This window comes from Anarrhichthys ocellatus, unplaced genomic scaffold (assembly GCF_004355925.1).
Source record: "Anarrhichthys ocellatus isolate YVR2014 unplaced genomic scaffold, GSC_Weel_1.0 scaffold71, whole genome shotgun sequence".
Taxonomy (NCBI): Eukaryota; Metazoa; Chordata; class Actinopteri; order Perciformes; family Anarhichadidae; genus Anarrhichthys; species Anarrhichthys ocellatus.
Genome location: NW_022280101.1, coordinates 1,325,702 through 1,346,876, shown reverse-complemented (window position 1 = coordinate 1,346,876; position 21,175 = coordinate 1,325,702). Strand labels below are relative to the sequence as shown.

Below are 21,175 nucleotides of genomic sequence, written 5' to 3'. Positions count from 1 at the left end.
GGTCTGAAAAGTGAAGCCAATACTGAAGTGCCTTAGACTTGCATTCTCTCTAATGGCTGTGAGTAGGCGACTCCTCTGGTTATATAGAAGTCTATGAGAAGATGACTCTACTTCTCTCTTGATTTATTACCTCAGTAAACATTGTAAACATGAGTTTATGGTCTCAATCTCTAGTTTCAAGTCTTCTTCAATACAGCATGATGTTCATTTAGTACATTATGGTCCATTTAGAGTCAAACAGACCATAAAGCAGGGGATGCTTTAGGGCGGGGCTTACTGGGATTTGTCCAACTGCGTGCATGCATATCTGGCACTGGAAATCTCCAATGGCAAAAGCACAATATGAGAATAGAGACGACAAGCTGCGTCCGTCTCTTTGTCTCTTCGACAGTTAGACAACAACTCTGGAAAAACAACAGCTACAATTACAACAAAAACGGCCATGAATCTGACGAGCGCCGTGGTACACAAAGGTGCAATTTTGCCATCAAACCCGAACATCTGAGACACATTTCAAACCAGTAGATTGTGTATAAATGGATGCAGATATTTCTGCATCAGCGTGCGACGGCATGGGTGTGTGTGTGTGAAACCTCAATGTCATAATTTCATGGTCGACACCCTTAAGGCCCATTGAATGCCATTAAATAAGCTATTAGCTCTTCCATGCAGCCACACATCATCACACAAACAGCACTAACAAGGCAGCTAATAGTCCTCCGTGTGTCTCACAAAGAGGGCCGAGTGAACCAGAGGCCCATTTTATCTGGTAAAAACAGCTGACATTCAAGTATTCAGAGGGGACATGAGTCTTTTCTCCATCTATTTCACTTGTACCTATTCATATGTAGAATGTGGCATTTGTTGTGCAGAGGGACCGACAGGTGAGCACACGGACACAATCATTCAGTCCGGTCTGTTTTCCAGATGTGCGGCTCAAACTCAGGCTTCAGTAGAAAGGACTAGAGAGGAGATTCACTCCACTTGTCACAAAGTACCTGCAGTGAATGAGATCTGATGGTGTGGGTGCATTAACGCGTGCTGACCATGAATTATCGGCTGAAGACGAGACAGTTTTAAGGTCCTCAATTCGAAATTTCGGAGCATATTTATGATTGAAAGATTGCCTCAACACGGCTCTCAACGTGACGGCAAAACTAGTGGGGCGCACAAACACACAAACTGGGACTCACGTGCACTAACATGCACATGCGGCCGGAAACGTGGCCCGTGCGATCATGTGACAATCACAAACAGTTCACTGATAAAAGCACAACTTGCATGTCTAGGGATTATACAGAGACGGCTAGTTCGTTTCAAGACGCTTTAGAAACAGGAGGTCTTAGATCTGTATCTGGGTAGAAATCAAATTGTTTCCAGAGTATTCAACCTTTGTTTATTTATGATGCATGTAATAACTTGACTTCTTTCTTTACAGGGCTTAAAGAAGTTCATGAATGAGATTTGAGTTTACAGATGATTACAGAAAAGCGAGTACAAACAAAGCTGTCAGAGTGCAGTCGTTCCACAGGACTCAAGGCCGGCTGTTAAGCGAGGACATGTTGGTTTAAAAGCCTGATGATATTGAATAAGTCATGAAAAATAAGTGAGAGAGAGTTTTGGTCAAACTGAGACAAGATGTATTGCTGTGAACTAATCGGAAATAATATAGCGCGACTACTTTATTGAGTATTAGTGATAGCTTCAATCATATGGCACTGGACCGGCGCTGCCATTCAACGTGAGGAACAATGAGCAGGAGGCCACAGCGGGAAATGGAAAGGTGAAGTGGTGAGGGAGAACAACACGCTGCTCGTACTCTAAGTTGTTTTTATCCGTCGCAGCGATGATGAATCAGGCGTTCCATCAGCTTAGTAAACTGCAACATGGCAAAGCATGGGTGCACTCACACCTTAACCACAGCATACAGAGAAGTTGTCTCCATCACGACTTACAGAAAGGCCATAGGAAGGCATTACCGTTGGTGCGAGGTTTCAGTGTTCCTGCAGAGACACCGCTATATTATAGACAGCCAAACTATGACATTCACAGAAGTAACGCCTGCTGTTTCTTGTGACAGGAGCTCCTTTCACCTTAGTATACCTGAAGAAAAAAGAAATACTATTGTTGCATGTTAAGGTATGGCTCTGCAGCAGCGTGGCTCTCTCTCTATTCATTTATGTTTACATCAAAAGCTCTGCCGTGTTTACGGATTCCTCGGATTGCTCAACACAACATCAGGATCCGTGTTTCGCAGATCAAACATCCAGCACGGCTTCAACTTCAAAAACGGTGTGCTATAGCACAAACCCTGGATGTGTGAGGAAGGAAAGGAAAGTTCACTGGCGCTCAAACTTGAGCATTGAAAACACTGAGCCGGATAAAGTCATTCTAGCAGCCTGCGCCGCATTGGCATGAACGCCGTCTGCGGCAACGAGAGGGCCAAAGGCAAGCGCACAGAAATAGACACACAAACACAGCGGTGCTGCCGTCACCGCTGGAGGTCTGCGGTGAAGTGGGGAGGAAGAGACATACAGAGACATCAGGATTTATGATCAGGATTTAAATGGACTCAGTGACTTTCACGCATTGGAACGATGTGGCACACTCCAGCTGATCCATATTCAACAAGGACGGCCTTGTTGCCTCCGCCGTGGAGGTCATGCTTTCTGTTCGGCTTGTTTGTCTGTTTAATCAGCAGGATTACGGGAAAAACAACCGGCCCGATCTTCACGAAACCTGGTGGAAGGGAGTCACGTGGGCTCAGACAGAACACGTTCAATTTTGGAGGGAATCTGAATCCCGGGGGTCCATACACACATTATATTCAGACGGCCTCGGTGGAAGTCTGCGCTCTTCGTGTGCCCTTCAAGTTGTTAATGCACTGCATGTGTGTGTGTGTGTGTGTGTGTGCCCCCCCCGGTGTGCCCCTTGTAAAGGGCATAAATCTCAGACAGTACATCTGATAAACCAGAGATAGGAGCTCACACAGTCACTGCTAAATGGTGATAACAGAAGTGAACCAAAGTCAAAGCTGCATTTATTCATGTTCTATTCATTGCTGGAGTTTACTGGACATTAACTCAAAACTAGCTAGCTAAGTCAATCCAGACTACAAGCATATTTCAAATTCACTCCCTCTCGACATAACCCCACCAAAATAGACAATGAACAATTTTTGGTTAGGGTTAGATCTTTTTATATCAGCTTCCAGACAAATAAAGTAAATATCAGCATTTGGAATGCTGAATCAGCACTCTAACAATAAAGATCCAAAGAACAATACTTGGAATGCTGAATCAGTACTTTGAAATGGGTAAACTAATGCATCTTCAGTCAGGTGTAATGCACCTGAAACGTAATGATGGTTTACGACTTCATTCTCAGTTTCAAATGTACGTGTTCTTGCTGAGAAATGAGAGATATGTGGTGTGGACGTGTGGCTGAAATGCTTCCTACATCTCTGGGGAACAGGACAACAACAACAACAAAAAGAATGCACCAGGAGGAAGTAAGATTTTTCATTCTGAGTCAGTGAATCAGTGTGTGAAAAGTGTTCTCTGTGGGCCCCATGTCCACACGCACACGCACACACACACACACACACACACACACACACACACTGCCTGACGCTTAAATCTTTGACAGGAAGTCACATTATTAATCGACGTCTTGCCTGTAAATAGTACAACATTCTGCCCACGGGGCGATAATTGTTGTTGAAGATGCTTTAACAGAAAGGCATGCTTGTTCTAGATTCATGGAAGGAAAAAAGCTGCTTCAACATTTAAGTTATTCCTCCCTCATCTATCACCATTTGTATCATTAGAGACATTAAGTCTGGAGAGTACAGCTTTAGGGCCTTCTCTCTCAGTTATGAGGACTTTCAGATGTATCCAGATGTGGAAAAGATACTGAGATGTTAGTCAGACTTGGTTCCAGGGGAAATTGATTTATATTTTTCCTTTTAAGACTCTGTACTCATTATGTGGCAATTTACTATCTCAGTTCTACGGATTCCGTTCTTAGTCTCTTCTGATTGTCAATGTTACCGATTTCTTCTTCCCTCTCTCTGTGTGTGTGTCAAAGAGAGAAGCCTCCACCTTATGGATTTGCTTTAGGAATCAAGGTTTCAGTTTAAAAAAATGCACCGGTTACAATTTTCTCGGCCGATTCAGATATTTTTGCAAGTCTGACGCGCTGATTCTTCCAAAGAGCAATAATACAGCGATACACAAATAATCTTCCTTCATGGAAAATTGAAATTCAATTGTATGCTCATAATTAAACAGAGATGTGTATCACAGCATATTTTGGACTTGAAAGTGTTACAAATTACAAGCTTTGTATCTTCTTCATGTGACGTAAAACCATCATGCTGTGTTGAAATGTGACCGGCAAACAATGGGATATATGAGACCGGTGGCTGAGTGGTGGATGCATGTCTAGTTTAGATTTGTGTAAAGGTGCTGTGATGATTTTTGGGTATATTACACCCGACGTCATGGCATATAAGTGGTGAACTAGAGGAAACAGGAGGTGTACGCAACTAAAACAAAAGCGATATCACTCTAATAGCCAGGAAATGCACTGAAACACACATACTGTAGGTGTAAACATGTGTATCGCTTCCCGTCCTGCTGAACTTACCGGCTGGTTTCGCTCACACATAGACAATGACACTAAGCCAGTGATTCAGCAGGGATCCGGTGTGGGAGAGCAGCAGACTGAAGACACAGAGATAGGACCGCGTAGGTTACGATGACTAATACCTGAGCACTATGCCGAGGGCACAGACAGTAACCCACGAGCTGGGAGCTGACTGTGATCATAGAAAACGCGTAATGAGTCTCTTGGAAAAGGCAATAAAACACACATAAAATGAAGTGCTGCCATTGAGCTCTGTGAATATCACATAAAAACAGTTAAACTCACAACTGGGGAGGCTGCCGAGGGAATTGTGTTTTCGCGCTGCTTGTTTGTGAATGTGCAGAGTGTGACGGAGGAGACAAGAGACGGCGCTTTGAATGCAAAGCCTTATTTTATCATTGTTCTTTTTCTCCTGGAACCAGGCCGGCTCTTCTCACTGTGGAGAGTCGGTTACGACCGGCTGACACGATAGCTACCTGCAGCCCACAGCACACGCGAGAATACAAACGCGGCTGATGCATTATTAACCTTTTCACACGGATGCAGGCGTGTGGGGAGGAGAAGCAGCGTAACGCACCACATGTTCGTTCTGCAGTGGAAAAATGTGAATAAATCTCACACAGGACGTGAATTTCTAACAGTGTAAACTAAGCTGTCAGTTCCCTGCTCCCTGCCATCCACCACACAGCAGGCTTCAGTCAGAACACTCAAAGCAATTAGTCGTCTTGCTGGGTATGAATAACACCTGAATTGAGAGTGTTTTATATTCACTAACTCCATTTTGAAGAGTCGCTGATCATTCCCGTGATATGATAAGAGAGTGAGCTGCTGAAGGTTTTTCTCTCAACACCGGCAAAATATGAGTCAATCAGTGTCAAATCCAACTGTACGCGCTACTAGGAATTGAATGGTTTCTGGATAATACACAGAGCACAGAAAGAGGAGGGAACAATATCTGTTTTTGGATGCAATAACTTGACTAGTACTAAACTCAGAGGTTCACTTATTGAGGTTTTGGGAGGCAGCAGACTGTCAGATCAGTTCTACATGTGACAACAGGCGCCACCTACAGGAGAACAACGCTGCTGCAGCAGCAGATCCGACCTGCAGGTGCATACACAATGATGTTGCTGCCTACAAGCAGAGAGAGTAATGGCCGCTGCAATTTTAACATCTGAATCGCAGCAGGCAACGAGTGTTACGAATCCAGTTCATCTTGTTTTCCATCCAGCTGCTGTTTTCTTTTTGTTTCTGAGGTTTTAATTGGTATCAAAACCGTCTCCCGGGCAGTCCATCAATTAAAAAACACACAATGTGTTTTTGAGATTCTACCATCTGTTATCCAAACATAACAATATGAAAACTAAATTAAAAATAATAATAATGTTGTACAAACCTCCAGTAGACTGCAATTAAAATACAATTCAGCTGTGGCTGTAAAGCCTAAAGTGTTTTTTAAGATTATGTAAATTATATTCATTTATTTATTATCAGACTTGTTTTTTCCTCAAACACATTTTGGACGATGTGCACCACAAACTAAACCCTCCAAAATCATACAATTGGATCCACACCTGCATTAGTTTTAGTACGGTCGCAGTAAAGTTAGAAAATGAAGCGTCAGAAATACCTTGACGTCTCGGTGGATGACGTTGTTGTCGTGGCAGTAGCGTAGCGCCTCGAGGATCTGTCTCATGTAGTGACTGAAGGAAAGACGTTGTACAGTTATTGTTGTGTCGTGAATACCAACGGCAGCATGAGAGAGCATCTCCAAAGGATTGAAAATCAAAATGCGTGAATCCCCACCTGGCCACGGCTTCGCTGTAGACAAAGCCAGCATCTGCCCTCTTTACGATCTCAAAGCACAGGTCTGCTCCATCCATGCTAAGAAAGACACACACACACACACACACACACAGAGAGAGGATCAGCGTAAAGGCCAAGTCAGGAATCTGGGTACAAAGGAAAGGTCACACGTATTAACACGTCTCTGTGATTGGTTGTGTAGATGAAACGGGCGACGCCAGTCAGTAGAGGAAAAGCTGCAATCATGTTGTGTCTCTGTGGGCTGATGGTGTGATACAGAAACAGCCAGTATGATGCCGACAGTATCCAACGACTCAGGGATGTAAACGTGGTGGTGGTGGGGGGGGGGGGGGGGGGGGCTACTTCAGATTTGCATACATTCAAACAAACTAAAGAGGGCAATTTTAACTTTTTATGAACATAATTACTTTATTTTCTTTTGTAAGATACACAGCTGGAGAGGCCCATAAAGGATGCCGGGTGTTTTTAAAGATGTCCCGTAGGTACTCCACTAGAGGGAGCTTATTTTGTTACAGGTGAATTTCAAATAAATTATTTTTTGTATACTGTAAATTTTAAATTGAACAAAAGGTTAGGTGGTGCTCTCTGAACCAAAATCCACGTGTTATCGGATGCTAAATGTATTTATTTAAATGTATGGACAGAAAAGATATAATATATATATAAATATATATATGCCCACTCCTCTTATCTGTTAGTAACTATTTAAGTGTGCGTGTGTCAAAGCAACTTCAGGTTTGAAATTGTTGGACGATCATGTTCTGATTGTAAGAGGAGAACATCTGCACAGGCTTCATGCAGCTCTGCGACGTCGCCTGAGCCTTCAGGAGGAGAAGCTGCTGCTGTGACGGTGAGGTTTAATGCTTTTGCTTTGGTAAAATCCCTCCGGAGTAATTTAGAGCGAAGACGCTAAGGCTTAAACGACGACAGCTTTCTCGGCCCAGTTAGAACCAGGCTGTAGCCGGAGGTGACGGCGCGTATCAATGGGCTGAAGAAGTGCCGCGCCTCACACTCAATGAGCTGCTCGGGATTCAAGCTGTGGCCATTAGGTCCTGTGCAAACTACCTCGGTCCTATCCAGCCATCTCTTTACTTACACAATACACACACACACACACACACACACACTGAACAGTGAATGACACACATTTATTATCATTTAGCTACAGCCGATCCTGTCGCTCATAATTGCTCTGTTCTCATTCTTCCCCAATTACGGCACCCGTCTCTTTATTGTCACTAAGCCTCTGCACCAATTAAACGGCGCCGTTCTGTAGGACTTGGCAGGGGGCACGTCCGTATTTCCTCCACTCCCATCACCTCACGTAGGCGATCACATTTTAGGCTGCTTGACTAGCCAGGAGGGAGGCCTGGAAGACAGGGAGATGGATGAAGCTCTCTGCGTTTATCTACCATGTTGACTCAGTTATCTGTTCTCTCAGAGGGCTGCACCGCTCAAAAAACGCCTCCAAACTACCTGCACTCCCACGTGTCTCTACAGTGTGTACCGAGCACGAGCTCGTGCACAGATGAGCTCCGACACCGTGAAAAACCCCCTTTTAAAAAAAGGAGCTCACTTGCATTTTCCTTGAGAGTTTTCTCGCCTGCACCGAGCCGTATGATGGAGCCGTGTGCCGAAACCCGAGTGCGCTTGCCTGTTCAGCGATAACAGAATTAAACGATAAAGGAATTAGTTCTGGAAAAGGAGGAGAGATGGAGATACAGAGCGGGCCTGCGAGGAGCTCGGGAGAGGCAGCAGCTCTGAGAAAGGCTGGAGCTAAGGGCAAGTGTGAAATCTTAATCTCATCTCCTTCCCTTCATATATATGGTACTGCACCCCCCCCTCCTTACCCAACCCCCATCCTCAGCTAACAAGCTTTCTCGTATCAGTGCTGATTATATAAAAGCACCGCAGGGTTTCTCTCTGTCCTGCTATTGCTGCCACCACGCCGTTATCCTTTCCTCCGTCTCCTTCCTCTCTCTCCTCTTTCCTAACACCACCTTCCTCTTCACCCTCTCCTGTAAGGTGCCACCCAATGTGACATCCACCCCGCTATCTCTTTTTCCTTTACCCACACGGGTGTCGGCGTGAGGGTCTTTTGATGCCACTTGTATGTTCAATCATGCTGTGAGTGGGATCCTTACTACTCGAAAACCATGTAGAGCATCCCGTCTGAGCTGTACGTCTCCAGCAGCTCCACGATGTGGGGATGCTTCAGCATGTGGCAGATGCTGGCCTCCCTCTTCAGATCTGAAAACACAGAGAGAGAGAGAGAGAGAGAGAGAGAGAGAGAGAGAGAGAGAGAGAGAGAGAGAGATGAGCATATGTGGCACCAAGACCAGCATGCATTCATATGATGTGTACTGAACATTTCATTAGTCTCTTTCATTCTTCAACTGAGGACTTTTGAATTGTGAAAGATGAGAAAATATGCGTGTAATGTATGTAGGAGAATTATTCTCACAAGACCATACTTTGATTTGAGTTTTTTGCTGAACCGGAAACACATTTACTGTAGTATGTATTGTGTCATATACTGAGCCAACAAAGATTAAGTAACACCAGCAGTGAAACGAAGAGTACGAGCACTAACAAATGTTCATGCGCCCAGAACAGAATGAGTCGGAGTCTTCAGAGCAGCAACCAAGGAGCTGCTAAGTAGGTCTGGGATCTCTTTGGCACCTTGTCAGATTTTACCGTTTTACTGCCGACATGTCTTATAACTGGCTCGCCCCTCGCCCTAATTTGCAGAACTTCAGCCTGAAACCACTGACAACGTGCTACATGTTGAAGGACACCTTTACACCTGTAAGTGGCTGAACCCTGAAGCTTTGCCGGCTCCTCTGCCGGCCTCGGGGCTTCCTGTAGCTCGGCTCTCACCGTGAGCAAAGAGGAAAGAGGAAAATGTGCAGCAGAAAGGGTCGCACTCCTGAAACACCGCGATGATGACTCATCAGCAAGGTCTCTGCTCTCCTTTAGGTTCAAGTGATGTTTGTTTGTATTCATTCCCGTTAGTTGAGCTCCTCGTACTGTTGCCTGGCAATAAGCATCTAAACAAGAGGAGGGTTAATGGAGGAGGTTACCGACGCTGAGATGATCAACGCGGTCTCTCTGTTCAGACTCTACACTTTAGATCACTGGGGAGAGATGACCGACACAGACAGCAAAGCTCCCATTCTTATGAGACCAATATGAAGCTTTTTCTTTTAAGTCATTCAAACAGAGAAACAGATAACTAGAAACCATTCGATAAAACCAGAGTGTTGACAAGACTGACGGGCACGGAGGCCAGAAAAAAAAAATCATTGCACTTACACTAAATCTATATTGTATGTAAACTGCATCTCACACACACACACACACGCTTTCTTCTTAGGACAACCATTCTACTCTTCCTTTCTGCTTCCTCCTCCTCCATCATCACCATTTCCACCGGCTGTCTCCCCCATTAACTAAAGAGTTTAAATCTAACCTCGTCTCACTCTCTCCAGCTGACCACTCTTTATTCTGACTGGCAGCCATGTTTGGTATTTTTATTCTGAACAGCCAAACTAATCAAAAGTTAACCAGTTGTATCTCTCACATTCACAGGTCTCATATGAGACTCACGGCATCTCTGCAAATGTCTCACTGGAAATGACACTGAAGTTGCAGTTGGACGTGCCGGGTTTCTACACAGTTAACCGAGTCATATTTTAATAGCACACAGAATGCAATTTACCACCTGCATCACAATGTAACCACCAAAGTATGAAAGAATAATGAAGAATAATGATTCATTTATTGAAGTTCTTTTAAGCTTCTGCTAAACTTGACACTTCCTAGCTGCAGCAGTGACTGCGTTGCTGCAGGTCTGATGATGTCGACTGAAAATCCCCCAAAACAGGATTCAACAGCCTCCTGCAGACGGTCACAACAGTCCTACAATAACAAAATCATAACCGATACTACTGTCTGAGACAGGCGAGAGAAAGTATTCAAGACCTCTCAAGTAATTTACATCTAAGACATTTTAATACTTTCCAAGGAAACTCAACTCAATGCTTTTCAAGGCCTGCAGATACAGTGACCGACAAAGGCCTAAGAAAGGCAGCACTGCCTAATGTGCACGCCTACCTCCGTAGCACAGCAACAGATGGAGGATGTGGAGCACAAATCAGACCGGTTTTACACCAACAGTCCAGAGAGTAAATCCTACAGATTGGATTTGATAAACAAAAGGGATTTGCCGTCACTATGAACATCTAAACATAGCCTGTCCCATCCATCTCGCTTTCATCCTCCCATTCAATCTCTCAATCCTTTGATCCATCCATTCATACTTTCCCCAAAGCAGCTCCTTGAGGGTCTGTTGTTAGACCTTCAACCAGAGAAGTAAACATCACATCCAGGAGCTTTCTGCCTGAGCTCACTCTCATCTCATTTAAGGAAAATTCACCAACGAGCGCTCTTAAGTGTATCAACCTTTATGATCCGTCTCTCCGGAAATAGCCACGCTGTGCCAAAATATACACACTCGGTATACTCATACATATGGAAGCTGCATATCCCACACTCCACAGTGAGGTATTCCCTCGGCTGCTGCTGCAGCTGGAGGTGATTTATGGACAGAAACACTGAAAAGATGGGACTGAGATGTGATAGTGTAACACACACACACACACACACACACACACACACACACACACACACGTGAACTATAATGAACATTGACTGTATTGTTCTTCGATGTATGCAATGACATTTAATTAAGCTCCCAGTCGAAGCCATGAGCCACTCGTGCTGCAGCGAGCCTCAGCACTAACATTAAGCTAATCCTCCAGAGGACAGGCACGAGGCGTGGGCTAGCTCTGACACGATGCTAATGCTGCTAAAGCCGGATAAGTGGCTACCTTAAGGGCACAGCAGCGTGCCACATTTAATGTCATCTAGTGAGCTCACTGTTTACGCCCGTCACGGCAAGCGCTGCCGGAGATTACCAAAGATACTTTATCAAATGGGAGGCAAACCAACTTTATTGAGCTAGGAAGAAAACTGCAGCGGGGAAGCTACTTTCATTGATTTTAAGTGTGTGTGTGTGTGTTGGGGGGGGGGGGGTAGAGTAAGCAACAGGGAATTACCAAAACAATGACAGAGAAAGCTAGTGGAGGAAGAGAGTAGGCAACGAGACGTTGTACAACAACTTAAACTACAACTTAAAGTAATATCAGTTGCTTCTCTAATAACCTAGACTGTAGACAATATAAACTAACAAATACAAAAATGGAAAACCAATCTAAAAGATTCTCCCTGAGGTCCAGGCCAATACCAATCAATGATTTTACATTAAAAACTATTACGTTAAAGTAAGCGCTGACATCCACAGACAGAATTACTGCTGGAAAAGACTATCACTGATGTTCCAATCAAGCTGTTCTTGGCCCTTAATGTTGCGTATCTGTTCAATCAAATACTTATATTCACCTAAATGTTGATTAAGTACAGATCTGACACATTGAAATGTGCACAGAGATATCTTTCCTTACATTTACTACGTTGACATGCACTCTAATATCTCACTATTATGTTGAAGATGACAATTCCTTTTTGGACTTTCTGAATAAGACCGTTTTGGAAATGAAGCATTTCCTGATAAGACGTGGGATATGTCGATATTATTCTTGTATTAGGAGCATTTTTTGGACATGTAAACACACGCGGCCTCCTGTTTACGGTCAGCTCTGTGCACTGTACTGTACACAGCAGTTTGTAAGGCGGGGGTAGAGATTTATTCCCAAGAGAAAAAGCCCACATTTCTGGTCGAAAGAAGAAACACACCTACGTTTAAACATTATGAAAGACTTGGAAATCGACAGGTGAGGACATACGTCATGGGGACATTTTTACGTGAACCGGACTATGCATTCCTGCACGTTAACAGAAATATTAGTGGAATATTAATTTGCATTTGCCTTGTGAGCAGCTTAGTAGGACTGTTTGTGTTTTGTTTATCGGAATAAGAGCAACAATCTGAATATTTTGTGCATGTAGACATAGTCGCCGTCATTTTATTGTGCGTTTAGGCAAAAAGTAGTGTTAAAAGAAAGAAAAGAGTAATTTAGTTACCAACTTCACATCTAGTGGACCCGTTTTGTATCATTGGTTGTTTGGAGGATGTTATGCATTTGTATGGAAACAACGATATGAAATAAGTCAACAGCTCTGTAAGCGGAGGAATCCATCAGTGTCCATGGCGACAGAAGACTCCTGTATACCGAGCATACGTGTTTATTTATTCCACCGTTCATCATAGACAGAGCTCTCCTGTGAGTGCGTTCATGCAGAGCAACTGGACATTTGAGAGAGAGAGAGAGAGAGAGAGAGAGAGAGAGAAAGAGAAAGAGAAAGAGAGAGAGAGAGAGAGAGAAAGAGAAAGAGAGAGAGAGAGAGAGAAAGAGAAAGAGAGAGAGAGAGAGAAAGAGAAAGAGAAAGAGAAAAAGATAGAGAAAGGAGGTGATAAACAGATGTGATCTCTACAATGATCCATGTTCCTGCTGCTGGGAGTCAAAGCCAGCAGTGGAAGGAGGCCCTGCTACCACAGCAACACCACACAGGGCTGGCTGTGTGTGTGTGTGTGTGTGTGTGTGTGTGTGTGTGTATATGTGTGTGTGTGTGTGTGTGTGTGTGTGTGTGTGTGTGTGAGAGATGCTCCTGTATGTACGAGACCCTGACAGGGCTTTAGCAGACGAGATGTCACAACAGTAATAGAAACGGTAAAAACACACACAGGGCTGTAGCTTGTATTTTACGGCTGGAGGAAGACGGGGATGGAGCGATGAAGGAGGAGGGGGATTTGAGAGGAAGTAGAAACACAGAAGAAGAGGAGAGAGAGTGAAGGAATCAGGGAGGCGGGAGAATGAAAGAGGCGGAGGAACGAGAGTAGGTGATGGCACATGATGAATTTTGCTCATTCTCTGGCTGGCTTTTCTCTCTCATCCCCTAAGAGGGCTGACCTATTCGTCAGACAGACCTCCGGACAGGGTGACGAGAAACAAGCTGGTGCTGTGTGTGTGTGTGTGTGTGTGTGTGTGTGTGTGTGTGTGTGTGTGTGCGTCTTTGTGTCTGGCCAATCCACTGCCAAGACACGAACCATTTGACCCACTTCCCCCTGGTCTGAGCTCAGTGCCGGGTGTCTGCGTCCGCGTGTGTGTGTGTGCCTGCTTGATTACTGTGATGCTGTGTTACAGCTGCCCGCTCAAGTGAAACTGCTCTGCTTTCTGAAGGCAACAAGGAGGAGGGGAAAGTAAAAACAAATCAACTATGAGAACAGCCACCTGGCGTCAGTAGGGGGGGGGGGAGACCTGCAGGGTTTGATGGATTCCTGAGAGCTGCAGAGGACGGACTGTGATTGGATATAAATGACTGGGGAGGGTGCTAACCATACTACACACACACACACACACACACACACACACACACACTCACACGTGTAGACATGTATGCTGGCAACGAAGAGAAATGTTACGGGTGCACAGTTACAATGAAAAACATTCATTTAGGAGTTCGCGGCCATTTGTCAAACCCGCTTTTCAGCACTACTTTTTATGAGAGGAGAGATGGCAAAATACCGTTTTTAAGGAGGAATCATTTAAACAAGATTTCTTGCTCTCCCTTACTGGCAGAAGGCCGCTATATAAGACAGAGAATGAGTCAAGCCAACGGGACAGAAGACAGCTCAGCGCGGGGAGCCTACAATGAAGATGGATGTCCAGCAATTAACCCGTTCTCACAAAGACACCAGCATGTGTGGACCTGACCGGCAATTTGGGGGATTATAGATGGTTGAAAGTTGTAATTAAGAGGCGGAGGAGTTTACAATAATGTAGTTTCCTCTGACATCCAAGGTTCACTGTGCTTTACTTTAAAGTATTTCACATATTGTTTCAGAGATTAGTCATGCCCCATGTCTGGGTGGAAAGTGAAGTAGTTCAAGACAAAACTCATTACAAGCGACTGTTTCTGCTCACCACATGAAATACACAATATACAGAAGCTGCAATTTTCTGTGGCCATGACTTTATAATTCTCCCTTTGACGGTGTGAGGACTGGTGTTTTGTGAGGGATCAGAGTGTGAATGGCTGAGCACTTTATTTACACCTTGTGGAAGCTTAAGCAAACCGAGCAGACGCCCTGTCATGCTGGATTATGCTCTCTGCATCAGCGAGAGAGCATTAGAGAAGGTAAAGAAGGCTACTGCGTAATGTGGCAGCTAAAGCTCCTCTAAGAAACATTAATTACCTTGAACTCATAGCATGTGTGCATCGCTAGATCAACACAATCACCACGACATGGAGCTTATGGAGCTTGATGGAAGGTCATCTGAATACACACTGGCTCTGTGAGGCTGAATGAATGAATGTGATGAACGTCTCTAACAATTATCTACAGATGTGCTGGTACCAGATGTTTAGAAGTCTATTCCAATACCAGGAATTATCAAACACATGACAAAAATACACGTACAAATACTGATAATTAGTAGAATATAACATTTGATGAGATTATTAAACATTTTGTAGCTGTTTTCGTTCAATAAAAGGGAAACTCCTTGAAGTATAAGTAAATAGAGACCTCAGGTTAGAAAGGTGACCGACGCTCGTAAAGATTACGAGGTTCTCTTCTTCTCTCTCTCTTGCTTTGTGTGTAGTTGATGTAATTTCGGTACCGTAAAGCCTCCTTCTATTGTTCTATTTAACAAAACAAATCCCTCCACACAGCGCAGTGAGAGGTTAGGGTTAGGTTAAACTGCTCAGTGTTGTCCATTCATTGCTTTCTAAAAATACCTGCTGGATACACGGACAGCAGTCAACCTGCGTCACAAATGACCGGCGGCGTTCTTCGTTCTCCAATGAAGAACTGCAATCCTACAAATCTCTATTCAGACTTCTCCGTTCCTCTAATAGTTCATGTGTTATCGCCTCCCACCCGAAAAAATCCAGATATCTTTAATTCAATCTCTCCATCCCTCCCTCCCTCCGCTGCCTTCAGCCAGCGGCAGATATCTGATGAGACTTCTGACTCGTCTGGACGATGCTCGGCAGCCTCGCTCTGGATTAGCAACAACACCTGTTTAATGAAACTCTGGATAATGCAACAAAAACATGAAGTTGAGCAGTTAAGTCTGTTTTTCTTAAGTTGGACTTTTAATGACCTTAATAGTCTGTGCATATTTGAATACTTACTGCATAATGCTCAGCATAGTCTGAATAATTAGTAATAAAGTTCCAATAAGTATGAGTAAGAGTTAAAATATGTCCTCTACATAACATATGTTACATCCTACAAACTCCATCTGTTTCAGCATCATAGCATTTGATTTGTAAAGTGTACACATATACAGTATATATGTAATATATTGCTGTTTAATCACTGAACAGTGGAGGGACGGTACACTTCTTTCCTAAACCTCTCAAGGTGCCCTCGCCATGGCTTCATAATGAACCGCTTCAATGAAAACAGCCCAAAGACCAAAGAAGAAGACTTTTCATTGAACTAGGAAACTCCCGAGTGTGGCTGTGAGCACCTGAGTGAATGAGAAGTAGGCCGGTGTGGACTTACACTCGTAAACAAGGACAAGCATCCGACCTCTCCGTTGCATTAACTTTTAGTGTGCAACAGTGTGTGTAAAAAGCAATTACCTGTAGTTATATTTACGAGTACAGAGACGCATAACGTACAGAGTTACAGTGAGAGGTTTGTGATCCCTTACCCTCCGTGCTGAGTCCAGGACTGGAGGTGAACTGGGCCACGTCCACGATTTTGACAGCGAACTGCTGCCCCGTCTCTCTGTTGATGCATCTCCGCACCACGCTGAAGGGACCCCTTCACAACACACAGAGAGAGAAATAAAACATTTAACATGTGGCTGGTCAGACGGGTTCTTGCCAACCCCTACGGTGAGCCTGCAACAACTGAAAGAAGCTGGAAGAAGAAAACAACAACACACATGATCTGCTTTACAGTCAACACGGTGGACTTTGGATACGGAGCAACGTTTCTGATCATCTGATGACTGTTAGAGCTTCACTGCTGGAGGCAGCTGAGGGTTGGAATGGTGGGAGTCATATAAACCATAACAGTGAGCTAGAGCTGTTTGATCCATTATTAATATAAAGATATGATGATTATAGCAGCTTTAAGTGAGAAAGAAGGCTCAAGCAAATCAGTATCACAATGGGTGAACCCCGATGCTCCCGTATCATCTGTTGTCATCGCTCTACTGTCTGCTCTCACACAGCAGCTCAAAATGCCCCAAAATCACATAAAACAAACAATCTAATTGATGTTTAAAGCGTTGAACAAATGCTTAAATGACTCATTTTGCGAGTTTTGAATAGTGTTTGATAACGAAATGATTGTATCACTGTGATATTAAACCAAAAAGCCAATAAAATCATTTTGAATGATTGCATAATCCCTGAAGTAAATCAAAGTACTCCCCTCCCCTCTTCCCCTCACAGCACTACGACTCAAAGTCACGTTCACATGTTAACCCGAGAGGCTGGAGAACACAGAGGCTGTGTGTGTGTGTGTGTGTGTGTGTGTGTGTGTGTGTGTGTGTGTGTGGAAGCATATCAGCACATGCAGAGGAGACCGCACTTTGGTTCTCAACGCTGAGGTCGGCGGGTTCACAAATCGAATCATCCCTCCTGTGGAGAGAGAGCGCATCATCTCATTTCAGTCCACGGGATAAACAGAGGTCCACCACTCAAGGGCTGCGGGTCAGAATTAACAAGCCGGCAGGTCAGGGTTACACTGCAGTACGGCGGCATCAGACCGGCGGACTCACAACACTGGAGGTAATGGGCTTGAGCTGACCTGTGCATACCGTTAAATAATGCGTGTCATGTGTTGGGAAGATGAGGTTTAGCAGCAGGGAGGAGGAGGAGGAGGGGGGGGCCGGATAAATGAAGCAATAGATCTTGTGTAAACACTCTGGCAAAACCTGCTGGCAGCAGCAAACACATAATCCAATACATCTATTTTCTATACCTGCTTATGCCTGAAACCTATCCCAGCATGCACTGGGTGGAAGGCAAGGGAAAGTCCCTCGACAGGTCAGCGGGGCACGAGCTGCAATGTGACGGATTAATGTGTAGGAAAGCACACTTTAGCTGCCTGCTTAGCTGTCATCAAGTTATTTGTGGACGCTGATGATGAGGTTTAATGATGTGGATTATTAGGCCATGCCATAATCATAAAGTATGTGTGTGTGTGTGTATGTGTGTGTGTGTCTTTAATACAGGGCGTCGCTGATAATAAATACAGATCTGATATCTGAGTTAGGGGATAAATATTGAAACAAGACTTTGAAACTGCAAAAAGCAAGGTCATTGTTTACCATTTCAAAGAGGATGAAACCAGGTTAGAAAGCGGTTATGTACCGTGTTTCTTTCCATGTGCCAACTCTGTGCTTCAGTGTGAAACTGTAGAGACAGAGATGTTAACACGGTATCGTAACCCAAAGTTCCAGCCAGATATTCGAGGCCACACATTGATACTCGATAGACAAACGTGGTGAAATAATCGACACCCAGACAGTTCTGCTGTCTGTTACCTTGGTGACACTCTTTCTAACTCCAGCTCACATGAATCAAGATGACCCAGATGAAAGTATGACCGGAGGAAGATAACTGTGGACTATTGCACGCACATGCATGATGACGATGATGTGTGCACGTAGATACATTAAGTCTCTCTGTTTGTCTCTGAGCTATAACCCCCAAAAAAGACCTGAGCATCTCCTGTAACACTCCAATAAATGCTCTTTTGTGTTCCAACTCATCACCACTTCATTAATGACTACCTGAGCCTTTGTTACGAGTAGAGAGCGCCGCGAAGGCAGAGCGGAGAGAGGCTTCAGAGCACAGTACAGTACAGTACAGTAGAGTACAGTACAGTAGATTAGATTAGAGTACTGGCCTGATCGGGCAACTGGCTGATCATAAGTACTGGCAACTTCTTACTGGCCCCGGGCCATCGGGCAAACCTTATTGTTGGACTGTGTCTAACAGCGAGGGCTCTATCTGATTGACCAGAGTTGACAGCACAGTGCGTATCAGACTGAACACAATACAACGTTAGATGAAGAAACTATGTATTGTGCAGCGATACATCTTTGACTGTGACCTCCACTCGTCTCCACTCATGTATTCTATCTAATTATGATTAACTGTATGCATTTATCTGTATTTCTTTTAGGAGCAGGGATGGGATTTGAGAATGTTGAATATAATTAGATAATAAAATAAAGATGACCCAGATAACACTGTTGTTGGTGTGGTTTCTCAGGGCCTGTGAAGTGGAGAGGATGAAGATAAAGATGCTTCATCTCTTTCATACTTCCCTGTCCACCGGGTGAACTGGGAAACTCAACAATTAGCTGGGTTCACCAGCGGAGCAGCCTTTAACTAGCGGAGAGAGACAGCAACCAGCAACCATCCATCACACACACACACACACACACACACACACACACACACACACACACACACACACCCTGCAGCCTTCTGTGAATTACCCATCCCACAGCAAATCACACTCAGCCAAACCTCAGTGGTGATGTGAAAGCACCCGTTTCACAGCCACACAAAACATCACCCCCGGCTGCAGCAGACGGCGCAACACCGTCTGGCCTGGGTTTGAACACAAGCAGTGCTGCTCAAGTGTGTGTGTGTGTGTGTGTGTGTGTGCATGAGGAGTGTGAGGCAGTCTTTGTGCAATGAATGGTTGAACAGATGGTGATCAAGCTAAAGCTGCTTAGCGTCAGAAGGGTGAGGTAAGACGGCACCGTGCCCAAGTGTGCAAGAGACGCACACACGCACACACACACACACACACACACTCGTACACACATGTGGTATATACATAGATCAAACTCAGACGGAAATAAACTATATGGGAAGTGTTGCTGAGCAAACTGTTACCGAGACCAAAGGGATGGTGCAATGGTTCTATGCTGTATGCATGCAAGCACATGCRMGCRCRYGCGCGCGCGCRCRCACACACACACACACACACACACACACACACACACACACACACACACACACACACGCTACTGAGTCACCAGTTTAGTGAGCAGGAAGATTCCACTGTGTCCCCGGGTCACCATCCTATGATAGGCATTTGTTTACAGGCTGCTCCTGAGTGCATTTAACCAAGACACACACGCACAGAGTGAGACGGTAAATTCCACATTAACTCGTCGAATCCATCTGTTTGCAGGGCTCCACAGTGCAGGGTTGCCAGGTTGGGTTGCCAGGTTGCAACCACTTTGTGACTCTGGCAACAAATTCTTGGCCTTACGTTGCCATCAGTGGCAACCACGTTATAACATGTAGAAATAGGGAGAGCAAACAAAAAAGGGGCAAAGTATCCCGGTATCTTTAAGCTGGACGGAAGATTATATTGTAAAAACCATACACATGACATGTATGTCACATTTCCATTGTGAAGCTGATATTCTTAAAGCCATTGTTACTTATTAAAGACACTATTTGTTGACGTGCAGTGTGCAGATTTTAGCTCTGGGAGCGACTGGAAAGAAATGAAAGAGTGACAAACACGGCAGCTTTGCTCCGGCTTCCTCTGAAGCCTCTTGGACTGTGAAGAGCCGGGCTCCGTGGGGAAATCTACCATTCCAACAGAAAGATAACACCAGCTTGCAAACAACGAATTTGTCAATTTCGGGAAGTCAGCACTCGGAGCCAAATGAAAAGTCTATTTGAAATTAAACTCAAACTCCAGCAGGGATACGGTTTCAGCCCAAACTTTTGTTGGAGCAGGTACGTTGGGTCAAAGAGCTCTCATTAGTAATGCAGTGGAGTTCTCCGCTGCTGCGCTATCTTCCTCCACGTTACCGTCTAGTCACTTCACCTCTGCACCCCCCCTCTCCCCCCTCGCAGCACGGCAAAATGTCAGGCCTCGCTCGAGGTTGCACTCCACACAGCGATGAACTAGAGGCCCTGGAGGAGCTGGACAAACAGAGGAGAGGCGGGCGAGATGGGAAGAAATACTGAGTCTTGAATAAATAGCTTTAAATAAAGACAACGGTAACAGTAAGAAGATAAAACAGTTGGTTAAAACAGAAGTGGACCATAGGCAGCAAATTTACAGCAAATGTACACTCACAAATTATGAAAACGCAGTTGAAACGCCTCCTGTGTCAACTTCTAGTTCTTTATATGTTGCAGGTTCAGCTGACCTGCTGTGCACTGACTAGAAGAGTCTACGTTATGCCAACTTAGCAATACATTTAAATTAATTGATTGGAAGTTAAGCTATTGGAGAGTGTATCTTTTTTTATTTTGGAGGAATTTATAGAGCTGCAAAATTGCATGTTTAGCAACAAAATTCAACAAAATTCTGGGTTTTGGTTGACTAAAATACATCCCATCCCAATGTGTGCGTGTGTGTGTGTGTGTGTGTGTGTGTGTGTGTGCTGAGCGTAGAGCTACTCTGGAGCAGATGAGAGGCTTATTCACAGCAGTCTGGGCAAGCCTTAAAAAAGGGTTTAAGGGGCACAATCGATCTTCAACACATCAAAAGTAGGAAAGATTAACTTTAGAAATGTGTCAGGGGAGGAGGTGAAGGGAGGCAGACGGGGGGAGAGTGTGAGTGTGTGTGTGTGTGTGTGTGTGTGTGTGTGTGTGTGTG

At 44.5% G+C, this 21,175-nt stretch overlaps 1 protein-coding gene across 15 annotated transcripts in view; it reads right to left on the bottom strand.

The window, feature by feature from the left end:
- caska (calcium/calmodulin-dependent serine protein kinase a) overlaps positions 1-21,175 on the bottom strand; it is a 94,852-nt gene that overhangs the window by 41,695 nt on the left and 31,982 nt on the right. For all 15 annotated transcript variants that reach the window (XM_031873355.1, XM_031873340.1, XM_031873341.1 and 12 more), the window contains exons 2-5: positions 16,227-16,339; positions 8,622-8,727; positions 6,457-6,534; positions 6,281-6,353 (exon numbers count right to left, since the gene is read on the bottom strand). In XM_031873355.1, coding sequence (XP_031729215.1) covers positions 6,281-6,353; positions 6,457-6,534; positions 8,622-8,727; positions 16,227-16,339 — 370 coding nt within the window. The remainder of the gene's footprint in view (positions 1-6,280; positions 6,354-6,456; positions 6,535-8,621; positions 8,728-16,226; positions 16,340-21,175) is intronic.